A 16,442-nucleotide genomic window follows, 5' to 3' on the forward strand; every position below is an offset into this window, starting at 1 on the left:
TTATTTGTAATACCAATTTGTCTAAAAAAAGAAAGTAGTTTACCATTGTGTACTACCTACTACGGCACAAGATTGATACTGGTAGGAACCACCTGGTTACACCAGCCCACAGGGGATTATTGTGTCCGTGGTGCAGGGAGGGGCTGGGTGGGGAGGGGAGGGTGGGGAGGGGCTGGGTGGGGCTGGGTGGGGAGGGTGGGGAGGGTGGGGAGGGGCTGGGTGGCGAGGGGCTGGGTGGGGAGGGGCTGGGTGGGGGGTGGGAGGGGTGGGGCTGGGTGGGGAGGGGCTGGTCACCCCATGGTGCCCTTATAAAACTCAACGTTTAACCTACTCACGCCGGCTTGTGCCCGCCCTCACAGTCGGGCATATTTGCGGAATACACCATGCCGCCGTTGACCCTGGCCATTGACCGAGCAACCCAACGTTCCTACCAGCTCCCTCCGCAGGAATGTGTTTAAAAGGGTCGTTTACAATTAAATAAAAAAAAACCTAACAATCCGTAAAGAATGCATGGAGAGAGACATGCGTGCTTGGAATTGTATTGAGAGACGAAAAGAGGAACACATGGATTAGAGAACATATGCAGGTTAAACGTACATTTTTAAAATAAAAAACACAGCATTCAAACTTGTGAAACATAAATTAGGATTGGACAGGACACGTTGTGAGAAGGAGACGATGACCAATGAGCAAGGATAGTGAAGAGTGAGAGCCAAGGAATGGAATGCATCCGAGAGAATCACCACCCGAGGAGATGGAGCGATGAAATCGGTTTGCGCAGCTGCTGGGTGGATTGCTGCATCACCATACATCCCAACTCCAGAGAGTTCAATATAATGGGACCTCCATTGAATTAATTTGGGAAGAAATCCAAGAAAAGAGGTAGCAACACAAGAAACTGAGAGAAAGGGAACCCAAGAAACCTCAGCACAGAAACGTTGGAATGTCAAGCAGCAGGCAAGTCCACTTTGAAGAACAGAGCGATCAGGGTCTGTTTGCACAGCAGCAATAGGTTAATGCACTGTCTCGCTTAGTTAACACACCCATAGTCAATGACAATAATACAAAACTTGGGTAGTTATTAGTTTCCTGCTTTCTTTCTCACAGAAATATCGTGAGCAAAGACAAAACTTTTGGAGCTGACCCTTACATAAGACCTGAACCATTGGCAGCAGCTACCGGTGATACACTGCAATCAATAGGGCTGAGTGAGTCATTTTCTGAGAAACAAAAAACGTGAGAACTCATTGCATTTAAATTTCGATTTAAAGCTTTCGTGACTGCAAGGATTCATCTTCTTGGTTCTTTCGGTAAAGTCACGTAGAGTGGAAATAATAAAATAATAAAAATAAAAGAAATAAAATATATTATTTTATTATGTTTTATATAATTATGTTTTATTTTAATTATTTTATTATTTCCATTCTATGTGACTTTACCGAAAGAACCAAGAAGATGAACTCATTGCAGGGCTGTGGGACACCGTCGACATTGTGAAAAACCTTGTCGCGGCTAATCCTTGAGACTTGACATGTATGCATCGCTGAATCGTGAGAAATCCCGACGAAATGGGGAGGCCTTCGTCCAGCAGTCAATTGGTCATGGATGATGGTGCATTTATGACCTTTCTTTATAACTTTCATTTGACGGAATACTTATTTCTATGGGACCTTTTTGCGAGTATCAAAGTGATGAAAAAATATGAATAGGGGCTTTGAACAGCTCAACCCGAGCTGTTCATACATTGATACCTGCATTGCCTTTGTGCTGGCTGGTGTAGGCCAATCAGTTTCAAAGCCAATGCACACATTATCAGATCATGTTTGTTTGCATGTTTTCCCACAAGTATGTGTGGTTAACGTACAATTGATATATTGGTGTTTAAACATCTTAACACATGTTTTATTGACAGAAAAGGCAAAGCCTATTCTTATATAGATGTCATCCTTGTTGACTAATTGTATAATGCTGAGCTATGTTTAGTTCCAATGCCCTCATGCAGGGTTTCAATGACTTTGTCAACCGTCAGACATTGTCACTGGGATCAAAAGAGAATCTATCATAGCGAGACCACTGAGAACGTAACCTGAGTGCCCTCTTAGTTAACTGCCGATAATGCTTGAAAGGTTTTGTTTAATTAAAAAAAAAGTTATTTGCCACTGGATCCGAAAAACAGAACTGCAATTTTTCACATGCCTCACTTGTGTGGTGGGAAATCCATTTCAAAATTCGTACCCTTAAGGCATACATTAGCAAGGAGAAGAGCGGATTTATTAAAAATAATTTTGCCGATGCGTATCCGAAGGAAATAAGAGACAATTTGCCAGTTGGTGTTTTTGCCTTTGATATTTTGGAGAGTACTTTCTGAAAATGCCTACAAAGACCTCCATGGTTATCTTCAACAGGCAGAGTTCTGGATGTTTTATTTCCTGCTCCTCTACGAAACTTCCTCAGTGTATTAATAGGAATGGTGCAGACAAACCTTACGTTTTAAGTACTTGCAGCCTTTCAGAAAGGCCACTCAGGGTTTTGATGTATTAGGAGACATCAGAGGGATTCCCCTTTGGGATAGGACACCACAAATCATCTCGGTTGGCCTGGAAGCGACTGATATGAAACATTTGAACTGTTATATGGGCTGTATTACTGTGAGACACTTTTTGTAAAAAAAAATATAAAGTGAAAATAAAAAATAACTAAGGGGAGAAACAAAAACAGACATTCAAAACATTTGTCAATTTTTGTTCAATGTTTATTTAGACAACTAGCAACAAAATCCTGCGTAAAACAAGTTCGCAATTTTTTTTTAGATATCTGCCTTGTGGCTCGGCTACAACACACATCAGAGCGTGTGTATCAAGGTCGGCTTTTGAAGGTGTAATGAGATGATAATGATGAACTGAAGAGGCAGACAAGTGCAGGCTGGAGTGCTTTTGCAAAACTAGAACCTGAATAAAAAATGCCACATACCGGTGTGCCAAATTAAGACCGGTTTCTTTTGTATTAGTTTATATTACCTACTTTGGCATTTGATTAAGAAACATAGCCATTGACTAATGAAGAAAATGAGCATAACAATAATTAAAATTCGCAAAGAAGCACATGGAATTACATTGAGAGAGACAAAGAGTTGCACGTGGATTAGAGAGCATACACGCGTGAGACATCTTATTGGCCATTCAAAAATCAAGTGGTTTGGGTGGGGTACGTAAGAGTGGCAGCTAAAGCAGAGAAGACACCCGATGATACGTACAGCCGCAGAGATGGAGCAAATAAATCAGCTCACGTGCACGTATTAATTGGAAAGTTGAATAAAAAAAATGAGAAATGGCAACAGCTTGGGGAGGCCTTCATCCAATAGATCACGTCTAATGATGATGACATGATCTATCTGTAATTGTATGTTTTTACTTGGAATCTGTATTCAGACGAAACGTTAAGGTCTAGAAAAATGACGATAAAAAGGCTGAATAATGGAAAGCTGATGGATTTATATTTTTGCTCCGAGTGGAAAGGTATTTCATGGAGTCTTCATATGACACCCACCAAGACTACTGGATGCATTCTCGTGAAGCAGTGAAAACGTTTATTTTAAATTGTTGACAAACCTAAACTGATATAACCCAATTTAATGTGGGTTGTCATAATCAGCGGTTTAAACACCACAAACTTGTTCTTCCACTCCTTTTAATTTACTTCCGTTGATTGACTTTTATGTTTTATATCTTCCTGCCCCATTTTTAATGAAACGTCCAATCATTCCAGGTTGTACTTTTACGGAAGCAATTTCTATGCTAATTTTCTCGTTGAAACTTTGCCGTGTGCCTCCGCTCTTATGTTTATGGTTTATTTAGATACTCTTCACATTCGTTATTTGCTTCTTGGCTTGTTATATTCTTGGCAGGTCACGTAATATTTAATAGACACAAGTGCTCGTCACCAAATTAAGACACTTACAACCAAAACACACCTAAATATGCAGTGCATGAACTCGGGTAACGCTATTGCAGTGCATACATAAAATACTTAATATCTGTAAGGTAAGACAGGGTAACCTTTCACAGTTTAGTTGATCCTTTTCCCAAACTTGGTTTTATATACCAGTTGCAGCTCACTTATTTGGTGTACAACAGCCATGTTTCCTCTGTTATTAAAGGTCATATGAACACTGCACGGAAACACCAACATACAATTGGACATTAAAGTAGTTTGACCTAACGGATGTAAAAAAGGATTAACTGCAATTATTTAGCTGTCCTACAATTGCTTGCTCACAATACAGTACTGCAAGCAATTGAGAGCCGTATGTGGGTGTAATTTGGCCTTCCGCACTGGTCAGAATGTCTTGGAAGATGTTGGGAGCACCCACGTTTTACCCGGTGACATGGACTTGTGTAGCGTGCTCACCGCTTATTGCAGAGGTTCACGATTTGATTCGGCCACCACGGTGGCAAGATGTTAACTCACTCGGCTGATATACCGGCGGTCGTGAGTTCGATCCCAACCCAGACGCCTGCTGTAGATTTGGAGTTTGCTGTGTCCTTCTCTCTGTGGTCGCGTGGATTTTTCTCCGAGTCCTCCGGTTTTTCCCTTCATATTCATAAACACGCGTTTGGAGTGTGTGGCTGCTCTGAATTTCCAAACGACAAACCAGTTCGTTGAGCTATTATTTGTGGCCAGGTCGCTTCTAAAAAAGATATGTATAGCTCAGTGGGCCTTACCTAGATGACTGTGGTGTGTGATAACCATCATAATACGCGCCGTCTGCTTCACAGTGGACGTTACAGATCCGATGACGTCATTCACAAGAGTGGGCCATTGCGTGTCGGTGTCCAAATTTGCCACGTCGAAAATTTTCGGTAAAATTAATCAATTAGAGATGGTGCATAGAAATAAACGCCCCCTCCTGGAAGACTAATGCCCAATGTCATTCTTGCAAATTAGACTATCTTGTCTTCTTGAGCTATCACCTGGTTAAACAAAATCAAATTCAACTTACCCCATCGCACGCAGCGTGCCAATTGACTAACTGTGGTGTTCCAATAATGCCGCTGAGTGTACATTAGCAGGGATATTTAATGAACCTGCCCAGTGTTTTAACTAATATGATGTTTGAGGCTCTTTAATTTGGCACACGAGGCCCACTAACCACAGCACACTACAACCAGCAGCACATATACAGCCCCAGCAGCAAACACTATGAATTATACTCTTGGCTCATTCGGTAAAGTCACGTAGAAGGGAAATAATAAATACAAAGAATATGAATCCCTGCAGTTACGAAAGCTTTAAATCGAAACGATGAATTATACTCTGAACACACTACAGTCTACAAAGTAGTCTACAAAGTATACTCAGTGTGCTTTGTAAGATGTGGTTAGAGTTGATAACTTTTCCACAAACCGATCCCAGACATGTTTCTCAGTCAACTTAAGTCTATGAAAATGGTGCAGTATATTCTACGGTAAATAGAGTTCAATATTATCCCGGTTCCATATCTCAGTACGAACACATTCTTGCCAACGTAACACAGCTGTCAATTCCAGGCCTGTCTGCGTGAAACCTGGACAGGTGGCAAACCCATGTGCGACTCTTAGGACAGCAAAGGACATCTACGATGTAACATTAATCACTTGAAGTTGTATAAACCAGCTCCCATCCACACGCAGACCAAAGCATCGTGTTTTCAGCTGAAACAGATTGTTGCAAATACTGTGATAACATTGGTGGTGGTCTTGATGGAATTGGTGTTTGGAGACCCGGGGTAGTGTGAGAGAAAGCAAAGGCAGATGGATGTTTGGATATACAACACCACACTTCATCTCATATGAACTGCACTTGCACATTGCTCGCCGGTTATGTAATATTCACTGCAGAATTACTTTTAAAATATTCACTTGTGCTAGGCAAGCAGAATATCTCAACCCTGTCAAATCAGCCGAGACATCCAGTTCCCGACCCTCCTCCTCTGAGCCCCACACAAGTGCACGGATAAGTTTATGTTGTTTGCAATTTATTTCCTTTTATAAAACACTCAATTTTAGGGTCTTTGGTTTATATATATATAAGTATTGGACTTAATGAGCTGTGGTTTGATGATTAACGGTGACTCAATAAATGAAATACAGTCCTTTATCAATCAATTGCTGAATGAAGGTTTCCCCAACCTCTATCAGTCTTGGGGGTTGTTTGACCATACTTCACCACACTGGTCAGTATGGGTTTGCGGAGTGGGGTCCTCAGACCGGTTGATACAGTGACTGCCACTGATATAAGTCCACATTTGAAAATTAACCACAAATTACGATTGACTCACAATGCAATCGAGATAGCCTTTGTTTTTTGTTTAAGAATGGCGCGAATACCAAATCTATGAATTCATGATTCAAGTCACCCAGTTGGTAGTGCAGTGCGCTATTCACTTTGCCACTCCTCCAATCCCATTGAGAAAGTGAGGCATAGAGGAATTGAAGTTAGGGGTGATGTGTGTCGGGCCTTACTCGACGTTGAGCTATGTTCATTTGCTGAGGTGGCATGTGGCAACGTCTGATGTTGGCTGGCATTCCTTTTAAACCTGTAGAGTGGTGCTTGTGGCATTGCATGTGCGAAGAAAATAGGACTCTGTTGGGAATAAAGTAACATTATTGAAATATTTTTTCGGAGAATCCAATTACAAACGTGGAAGGTCGTACTGTTTACCAACACGTTTTCTGGGCTGTGCATAATACATGAATACATTCGGTGAAATTGCTTGATTTATAGCACAATAATCTTTAATGGCTTGCACGTTTGTGCAGCCCTTGAGGTATGTTTTGCGCTGTAAATTACGATCCATAATTTAGAACCAAAGTGATTGAAACCTATTTTTGGTTTCAGCACACCCAAGTGAAACGTGAATTCATCAGCACTGTCAGGATCGAGTAAGGCCTTAGCATAAATAATTGCCAGAGTATTGCAGCGCACGAGGTATATTGCACTACTTTCTTTGCATTAACAAAGCAATTATCAGATTCAATATAAACGCTTTTATTTGATGTATTTTCTGCCCTTATTCGGACACGTCAGACGTCATGTAGCGGCAAGTATTCCACGAGGAAATCATTGCAAATTAGATTTTTACCTATCCAATACTGGATGCAACAGAACCAGCCGGATGTAGAGTGAGTGTCTCGTAATGGAAAGGTTGTGAGTTGAAATCCTGGTTGGGAGTTGACTTAAGCCATAACCCCTTCGGGGTTGATAGATTATGAACCACTTTGTGGGGACGTTAGCAGTTGGCCATCGTCTGGATATACATGTACCTGCCATGTGAATGAGGAATTTCCACCACTGGCTCAGGCCTGTAAACTGGAGATGAGCACCGCCTCAATGAGCATTCGAGCAGGACATCACTTCCACGACTGTAAGGCAGAGGCAAGGAGGAAGAACCTCGACTCAAATACACATGTTTGTGTAAGAGTTAAACAATAAATATTGGAAATGATTAATTGACCAAGGGTTACATCGGCAAGAAAGATTGGCAGTGACTCCCCCGTCACTTCCACAAATGGTGTTTGTTTTCGGTTTTTCCATATTTTCGTCCCAAATTGTGATATTGGTGTCGTATTATATAACGCTTGTTGGGCAGTGCAACACCCCTACCATCCCCACCCCCCCCTGTTGTTAGAGGACAGAGAATGGTCTGTGGAAGCAGAAACCACAGAACTACTTTTGAGATGTCGTCCACACGAGGGCGACAGCACTGAACCCATCCATTCTGCTACAGAGAGTAATGTTTGTTGCATGTCAGTCAACTCGATATATTTATTTTCGAGCTGGAAGTAAGCAACATTAAGTTTGGAAACAAATGTATTGTGATGATGTTTTATCCAAACATTGGTGACCAGGTTGAGACCATAAACTCACTGTACTTGAGAAGATAGTTTACCGGTAATCAGTGACGGTTGCCCAGATTTAATGTCATTGTCTTCGTATCGTGCCAACTCAGACCTCTGACCTCCGCTTCACCCGGCCAACTTAAGGGCACATTGGATTTGAAAGGGTTCATACATCTAAATGTGCAAATATGCATTTTCTAGGATGTATTCACGTGGTCAATTAATAGTCAACCTGTTCTTTCGTCAACATACAAACACATGCAGTTTCCATTTAAATACAGTAAAATTTAAACTTGGCTTCGAAGAAAGGAAGACATAGGAACACTGGAAAGTCTTGCGGCAATAGTCAAAAGGAGAACACATGTTACAATATATAATCAAGTGTATTCTGGAAATTCTCAAGCAGATTCAGGAAGAGTGAAGTATCGTTAGATTAGCCGGACATGGCAAACAATGTGAAGTGGACATATTCTCAGAGGTGGAAGCTTGATGAAGGAAGTCATAGAAGGAAGGATGCTGGGGAAAGAAGCCAAGAGGCAGACAAAGAAAGATAATTTCTGCTTGATGGCTTGAAGGAAGGGGCCCATTAAGTGGAGTGAATAAGAATGCTCAAAATCAGGCAGGATGGCGGGGTTGGAGCCAAGGACTTGCCGTTTGGCAGAGGACTAAAGAAGTAGTGAAACGCTATTGTTTGCTGAGACTCGTGTGGTTGTACCACCTATAATCCAGTGACATGGAGGTTGGGTTGGTGGAACATGCAGATGTTGAGCCAGTGTATGTGTTGAGCCAGTGTATGTGTGAGACATCCATGTGCAGGAGAGCGGGGAGCGGTAGTGTAGCGGTTAGCACACTGCGCTACGAACCTGGTGACCCGAGTTCGATTCCTGCTCACGGCCAACACAGTGGCGATTATCTGAACTGCTCCTGGGCCTCCCCTAGGTCGACTCAGCCTCAATGAGTACCTGGTGCGATGTGTAAACATTGCCACTAGGGAAACAAAGGCGGCCGGGCGTGGTGTTGGCCATCCACCCCCTTGTGTGCCGTGCCAGCCTCGCTAACAGCACTTGCCCCAACAGTCTGTTAAGGCTAGGCTGGGGATCTTTGTCTTTGTGCAGGGTAGTGAGTACAGTAGAGAAAGTAGGTTGTTGACTTATCCGCATCGAGTTTGAGATTTATCCATCTGGTTTTGATTGTTTTTTTCTCAGCACTCTGTTTTTCTTCTACATCTAAAGCACACTTCAGGAAATGGGCCAACACTTCAAACATCTTAACACCTGTTTTATTGCCAGAAACGGAACGCCTCGTCTATTCCTTTTTCATCACTTAAAGCAGGAACTCGGTGATATTCTCGCGAGCTAATTAAGATGAAGTGTTATTCATCAAGCCCACACAAGGCAGTTGCACTGTCTGTAGCCATTGCTCCAGTGTGAGCAGGTTGGCAAGGGCATGATGACAGTCGCTCCCCTCTGTATTTTCGAGGCTGTTTAGTTGAAAGTGGGTATAGCAGTTGTGCAGTAGTTAGCGGACTGCACAATGTATTGAGCGACCCAAGTTTGATTGCCGGCCATGGCTAACATCAGTAGCAAGTGATATCAAAACGAATTTAAACTAAACTATGTTTTCTTTTACTAGGTAAGGCCCACTGAGCTATATAGCTCTTAAATCTTGACTTAAAGCTTTCGTGACAGCAGGAATTCGTATTCTTTGGGTATTTTAGTAAAGTCACGTAGATAGGTTGAAATTAATAAAAATAAAATCAACAAAAAACTGTTTAGTTTAAGCGATCGTCACTAGGGAGACATCAGGAGGATGACGATCGCTTGTGTTGTGATCGAAATGTATTTCTTTTTATTTTATTTTATTTGAACCTAAGTGACTTTACCGAAAGACCCAAATAATTTATAGCTATATTTCAGAAGCAACTTTTCTACAATTGATAGCTCAACAAAGTGGCGTATCACGTGGAAATTTATATCAACTAAATGCTCCAAACGGATGTTTCAAGATTTGGAGGGAAAAACAGGAATGCCCAAAGAAAAAATCCACACGATCACGGGGAGAGAGACATGCAAACTCCAACTTGCACTGCCTGTCCTTGCCTTCACCAACCTCTCCTGACCAGCGTGGTGAAGTATGGTATACATATATATCAGGGGTCGGGAACCTTTTTGACTGGGAGAGCCATAAACGCAATATATTTATTAATATATTTCATTGACAGCCATATAGTATTTCGATTTAAAGCTTTCGTGACTGCAGGGATTCATCTTCTTGTTTCTTTCGGTAAAGTCACGTAGAAGGGAAGTAATAAAATAATAAAAATAAAACATAATAAAACAATTCTCACGACGTTTCGGCTACAACGCAAGCAGCCGTCTTCAGGTGAAGAATGAGACACTACCAAACTAGGAGCTTATATATAAGCTCCTAGTTTGGTAGTGTCTCATTCGTCGTGAGAATTGTTTTATTATGTTTTATTTTTATTATTTTATTACTTCCCTTCTACGTGACTTTACCGAAAGAAACAAGAAGAGCCATATAGTATTTTTAACGTATAATAAATTAAATATGTCTTACTTTTAATGCGACTTCTGGTCACGGGATCCGTGACCCGAGAAATTTTATCTTCAAAACTAATTTCTGTTTACTTTAAAATGACACAGTATTATTAAGCAATATCACAAGTATTTTAAAATCAGTTCCAAACTGATTTTATTATTATTTTTTTATTATTATTTTTTCCAACTCAAAATTGTCTGGGAGCCATATGCCGTCACCGGAAGAGCCATATATGGCTCGCGAGCCATAGGTTCCCGACCGCTGATATATATAAAACAAAATCCCAATGACCAACATCACGTCGGAGGACAGCCATCCGGGGGTGGATTGAAAATATTTGGAATGTATACATATTTTTTAACGCAAAGAAGAAGAAGCAGAATCACAGAGAGTATTTCACATTCTGTGGGTGCACAACATCCTCGTACCAACCTCTGAGTAATTCGCCCCCAAATGGAGGCCAATTGAAGTGGCCCGGGTGCAGTGCCCGACAACAGTCGAGGTGGGTGGGGTGTGGGGATATAACCGAAAAAAAACAACTTAATTTAAAAATAAATAACATAAACACGATGTCTGGATCAGTCATTTTTTCCCCTTCTTCCCCCGCTGGGAGCAACGATTATCAGATTTTTGCTTCGGTGGTTCAATGTCAGGGATGGTCCCACTCCCATTCTCCGGCCGCGATTAATTCTGGGTTCAGAAAAAAACGGGGACCACCTGGCCTCGTATTCCAATTTCTTCCCTTGTAGCTTATAGCTGAGGTGTTCTATCCCTGCCAAGCCGATGGAATGTATTATTCAAGTATTTTGTTTATTTGTGAGACGTAAATGTGATGTGTAGTTTGTGAACTGCTCACGTCTGCAAATGGGTTGGCTGCATATTTGTATTTGAGCCTGTGAGCAAAAGCCTTTGGCTGCATGTCCACGCGGAAACATGCACAAAATGAATAATTCCTAAGTCTACAAGTCGATGTTTACACTCGCTGCCAAAATATATGTACAAAACAATAGCACCACATTTGCCTTGAGTCCTGCTTTATAATAGAAACATATAGTTGATTGACGTTTCAGGCAGTGACTGACCTCTGCTCTGAAGAAGGGTCATTGGCAAAAGCATCTTCGAAATACAGTGTACATATTGTTTGAGGTTTGTCTGCACATAACTGACAATGCTGTCCCTGCATGTTTCCCTTGCTGTACAGCATTTGCATGGTTTCCATGTGTCCAAATTCTTCGGTGCATTTACGTGGCCCATCCTCTCTGTCAACGCACTGCTAGATGAGGCCTTCCCGACACTGTGCGGGTTGCGGAGCGTTTTCTGACCATACTTCAGTTTTAAAGGGACATAGACAAACACCCCACATCCTGTTTGTGAGATTGTGTGCGTGCTGATTGAGTTGTTGCTGGAAGCTTCAACAATTTACTACTGTAATTTTTTCTGACAGCTTGACATTTGGAAACAAGATAGTCCAGGAGATAAACACACACACAAAAAGTTCATTTTGCAGCAGGTGGTGGAAACAGCAAACAAATGCATTGACATTTTCAGTTTGCCAGCAGCATTTCTGAGTGTATCATAAAGATTGGGTTGTTTTAATGTATACTACGTATCATGGGAGCGGTGGTGAATAGCACCGCTGTGCTCTGAACCCAGTGGCCTCAGTTCAATTCCTGTTTACACCCAAAGTCAGTAGCCATTATCTGAACTTGTTCTGGGCCTCCCCTAGGTTGGGTCAGCCGTAAGTTATTTCCTGGCGTGGTGTGTAAATATTGGCACTGGGGAGACAAAGGAGGCCGGGAGTGGTGATGGCCACACCACCCCCTCATGCCACGTGTCGGCCTTCATAGGCGCTCATTGACAGAACTTTCCGCAGCAGCTTGTGTAGGCTACACGGGACATCTTTGTTTTTGTGTATATAGCACTAATAATATTTTATGGTTTATTTCAAAACTGTGCCCTGTTTGAGTCAAGTGCTGCATTTGTCTGTGCTGAATTTTAATTAGCATCGTTTGTTGACAGTAAAAAGATGTTGCCTCAAGGGTAAAAGGAACACAGTGGAAATGTGTGTCTTGAACATGTGTTTCTTTCTCGTTTTTTAAATTAAAATGAGTAGATGACATTAACTGTTCGACCATATAAAAACGTTCCTTTTTACAAAGTATACAAATTATACCTGTTTAAATTGGGTTGGTGAAATACATTATTTGTTGATAATTTCTGAAATACAACTAGTTTTCACATACATTTATGTATTCAATGTGCCATGAGCCATTCAAATGAGAAAAATTGAAAGCATTGAGGACAGTACTATACTGTACATGCATTTTATTCTCAGTGGCTTACTTGTCAAAATATTCCTAAAAGTACTCAATGTTGCATGTTGAGAGTAGAAGTGGAGAAAGAGAGAGAGATGTGCATGCAGAACAAAGCCGATCCTATTCACAAAGTTATCCGCGAGCTTACTCCCAATTCTCCAGTGAATAATTGTGGATAATAGGGAGAATATGATCTGGAATAATTTTACTTTTTAGGGACCCTACGAATTTTACGAATAATAGGAGTTGTGAATATCTAGGGCGGCAGATGAAAGGAGCTCTCCCGCATCCTATAAATTCGGTACTTAAATTATTTGCATTTGGCAATCGTAAAACAACATTTTACAAAAGCAATTAACAAAATAAAAACAATTATTCCATATAAATGGACTTAGATGTGATTTTTTTTGTATTACATCCAGTAGTCAAGGTGATAAAAAAAATGGAATGTGAAAATAATCATGTTACATTCTTTAAATTCCTGCATTTGTGAGGGGTGTAAAAATAATCGTGACGTCATCATGTTTTATATTTTTCTTTTATCTTTGGACACGTGCTTATTCGTTCTACTGCGCACTCATTGCCATGATTGTGCTCCTTGCTACGTCTGTTTGCAGTGGTTCCCCACTGCACCATGAGTGCCAAATCGGTCCTCAACAAAGAGGTGTTCGCCCCCAACGACGAGAGGATGCTGGGGGCCGTGCAAGTCAGGCGCCGGACACGCAAGCGGATCCCCTTCCTAGCCACTGGCGGCCAGGGAGACTACACCACCTACATCTGCCTTTCGGGTACGACGCACGTGCAAATGTGTGTATGTTGGGGAGCGATAGTGTAGCGGTTAGCGCGCTGCACTATGAACCCGGCGACCCGAGTTCGATTCCCGCTCACGGCCAACACCAGTGACGATTATCTGAACCGCTCCTGGGCATCCCCTAGGTCGACTCAGCCTCAAATGAGTACCTGGTGCGGTGTGTAAACATCACCACTAGGGAGACAAAGGCGGTCGGGCGTGGTGCTGGCCACCCACCCCCTCGTGTACCGTTGCGGCCTTCATAGGTACTCGCTAACAGCACTTGCCCCTACAGTCTGTTAAGGCTATATGGGGGATCTTTTTATGTTGAACTTCTTTTGCACTTTACTTTAGGTGCGGGGGAAGGACAACAAACTAAACACAAAAAAGCAGGTCTAAAGAAATGAGTTTTTTAAAAATCTATATTTTAAAGTGCATAGCACCAGTGCCATCCAAATATCGAAAGGAAGAGCGTTCCAGATGGCCGCAGAAGCGGATCTGAAATTGCGTGATGTAGTGACCATAATTGTTCAATGGATAGAATTATAATGTCTGCAAATTATATGTAGACATTATAATTATTATATCACACATTTACATTTTGAGCAGACTGAGCGAAACTTAATTTATATGAGACAGAGCAAGAGAGACAAAAACAGTTTGGATTGAACCATGACCCTGATTCAGGAGAATTCATGTAATTGTGCATGTTTTGGTGGCGGAGAGAAGAGTGGGTGAATTGTTGCAAGCCTAATATTGCAAAGGAGTTTGTATTGAATCATTGGATCACATCACTGAGTATGAAACTCACTCAGAAAGGAATATATATAAATTTAACCACAGTCAAGAGGCTAAAAGAAAGGAAACAATGACGATAATGCCAAATATTTACCGTTAATTATTTACCCAGAAAAGCCTCCTTGAGTCCTCACTCATTTTAAAAAGGGTCCTGCATTGGATGTTTGACTAATTCAATTCATGAGTGTTTGGCTTCATGTGGGAGGAAACCGAATTATCTGCAGAAAACCTAAGCGTACAAAGGATAATGAACGCTCATAGCTTCCATTTCCTGGCCACCTCCCAGCCCAATTCTTACAACCTGACAACCTCTGGTGGTCTTCAACCCAAGTGCCAACAAGGCTCAACTTTGCTGCTTAGCTTCTGAGATCTGGTGATGTGATCGAGGCACATTTGGTTTGATTTGGTGATGGAAGGAAAAATCCCCCAAAACCCCTTTGTGCATGTGTGCAACGGGGTAAGGAATACCTCCTCCAACACCAAGGAGCTGAGCAAACTCTCCACACTACCTACACACTTGCCACCCACCTCTAAAGCACCTACTGTCCATTATCACCTCGATGTTAGTAGGCGGTATAGGACTTATCCATTTAGGAACACATTGTACCCGGCAATTGCTTTTAAAAATATATATTCTTGTTAGTCTTCAGTAGTCTTAAAAAAAAGAGTGCAAGGAACCCGTGACAAATATTAAACCGTGCGTGACATTTCGAAATAAGCTGTCGACCTCAAAGGGAAAGTTAAATGGCAGAAAGCCTCTGAGCTGGAGGGGAGTTGATTTTGTTGCCTGATACATGCTGTGCTTGTGCTCCTGTCAAAAAAGCATGCAGCAGCAAGAGAGCAGTCCCAATGGATTTTGTTAGATTTACATGAAATGTTTTAATTTGGATGACTAACCCCTCCTTTTCCTCCTCCTCCTCTCACTGTACGTCATCCAGAATTTGACGGACAACTTGTTGAGCTCAGTGGGCATTACCTGGTAAAATAAAATAGTTTAGTTTTGATTGAGAATGTCACCTAAATTGCTGTCTGTGGCGCAATTGCATTGATTGATGCTTGAGTTTGACAATAATGACGTATGCTGTTCAAGCAAGGCAAACTTACACGTGGGTAAGTATTTCATAGGAAGAAAATGTATCCCAGTGTGGATTCCGGGATTTGGGCTGCGTTTTGAGGATTTGTTCTCAACATCTGGAGGAAAAGCAGTTGTGAAAACTTAAGTTTTGGAGTAAATATGTGTTAAGGAGATCAATTAAAACAGCTTTTAAGAGTTTAATCTGAGCTTATTATATATACTAGGTATTTTTGTCAGTTTTATAAATCTAGATTCAATATATAGCTTTGTCGGCCAAGGGATTGGCAATGTTAATATAATTGTTTATGCTTTATATAGGAAAGTGGAACCAAAACTGGGAAGTGTACAAAGAAGCATGGAGAGACACATGGTTGAAATTGCATTGAGAGATAAAGAGAAACACGTGGATTGTAGAACATCCGCAGGTTTTTTTCGACATTATTCAAACTGTTAAGAAATGTAAGTGGGCTTGCATAGATCATATCTTTTTCTTTGTTATTGACCAGGTTTCTGAACCATATGTCAAAGCATGCAGCACGCACTGATAAAAAAATACTCTCCTTGAGGCACATTTGCATGTTATTTTCACATAATTCCGTAATAATTCTACTCTTGCACATGGCAGCAATATGTTCGGGAGCTAGATGCCAACGTCGATGACTGCTGGTCACAACGAGAAGGCTTCAGCAAAGATTTCGTGTAATTTTGCCATTCTTCCTTCACCGGAGCGGACACTGCAGTGGTTTTCCGAATGGTTCATCGTTTGCATGCTAACCTAAAAACACACATTCTTACACGCATGTATCATGAGCTTAACAATCGATTTTATGTATCGATGTATCGTTACACCCCTGTTATGTTGTCTACTTAACGTGTAATGCTGAGAAGTTTTCGGGGTGGGGGGGGGGGTATCCAATGAATGAAAATGCTTATAATAATGGGTTCACTGCCCTTGGGAAGCACATTGTTTCACACGCAGTCCGTATGAACTCGCACTGACCAGCGTGGTGAAGTATGGCCAACGACTC

At 41.6% G+C, this 16,442-nt stretch overlaps 1 protein-coding gene across 6 annotated transcripts in view; it reads left to right on the forward strand.

Annotated features, from left to right (window-relative positions):
* Window positions 1–16,442, forward strand: part of LOC133347150 (syntaxin-binding protein 6-like) — a 62,609-nt gene that overhangs the window by 4,933 nt on the left and 41,234 nt on the right. For all 6 annotated transcript variants that reach the window (XM_061559174.1, XM_061559178.1, XM_061559172.1 and 3 more), the window contains one exon: window positions 13,369–13,539. In XM_061559174.1, the coding sequence (XP_061415158.1) occupies window positions 13,369–13,539 (171 nt within the window). The remainder of the gene's footprint in view (window positions 1–13,368; window positions 13,540–16,442) is intronic.

Source organism: Lethenteron reissneri, chromosome 25 (assembly GCF_015708825.2).
Source record: "Lethenteron reissneri isolate LAM-NWPU_2019-01 chromosome 25, ASM1570882v1, whole genome shotgun sequence".
NCBI lineage: Eukaryota > Metazoa > Chordata > Hyperoartia > Petromyzontiformes > Petromyzontidae > Lethenteron > Lethenteron reissneri.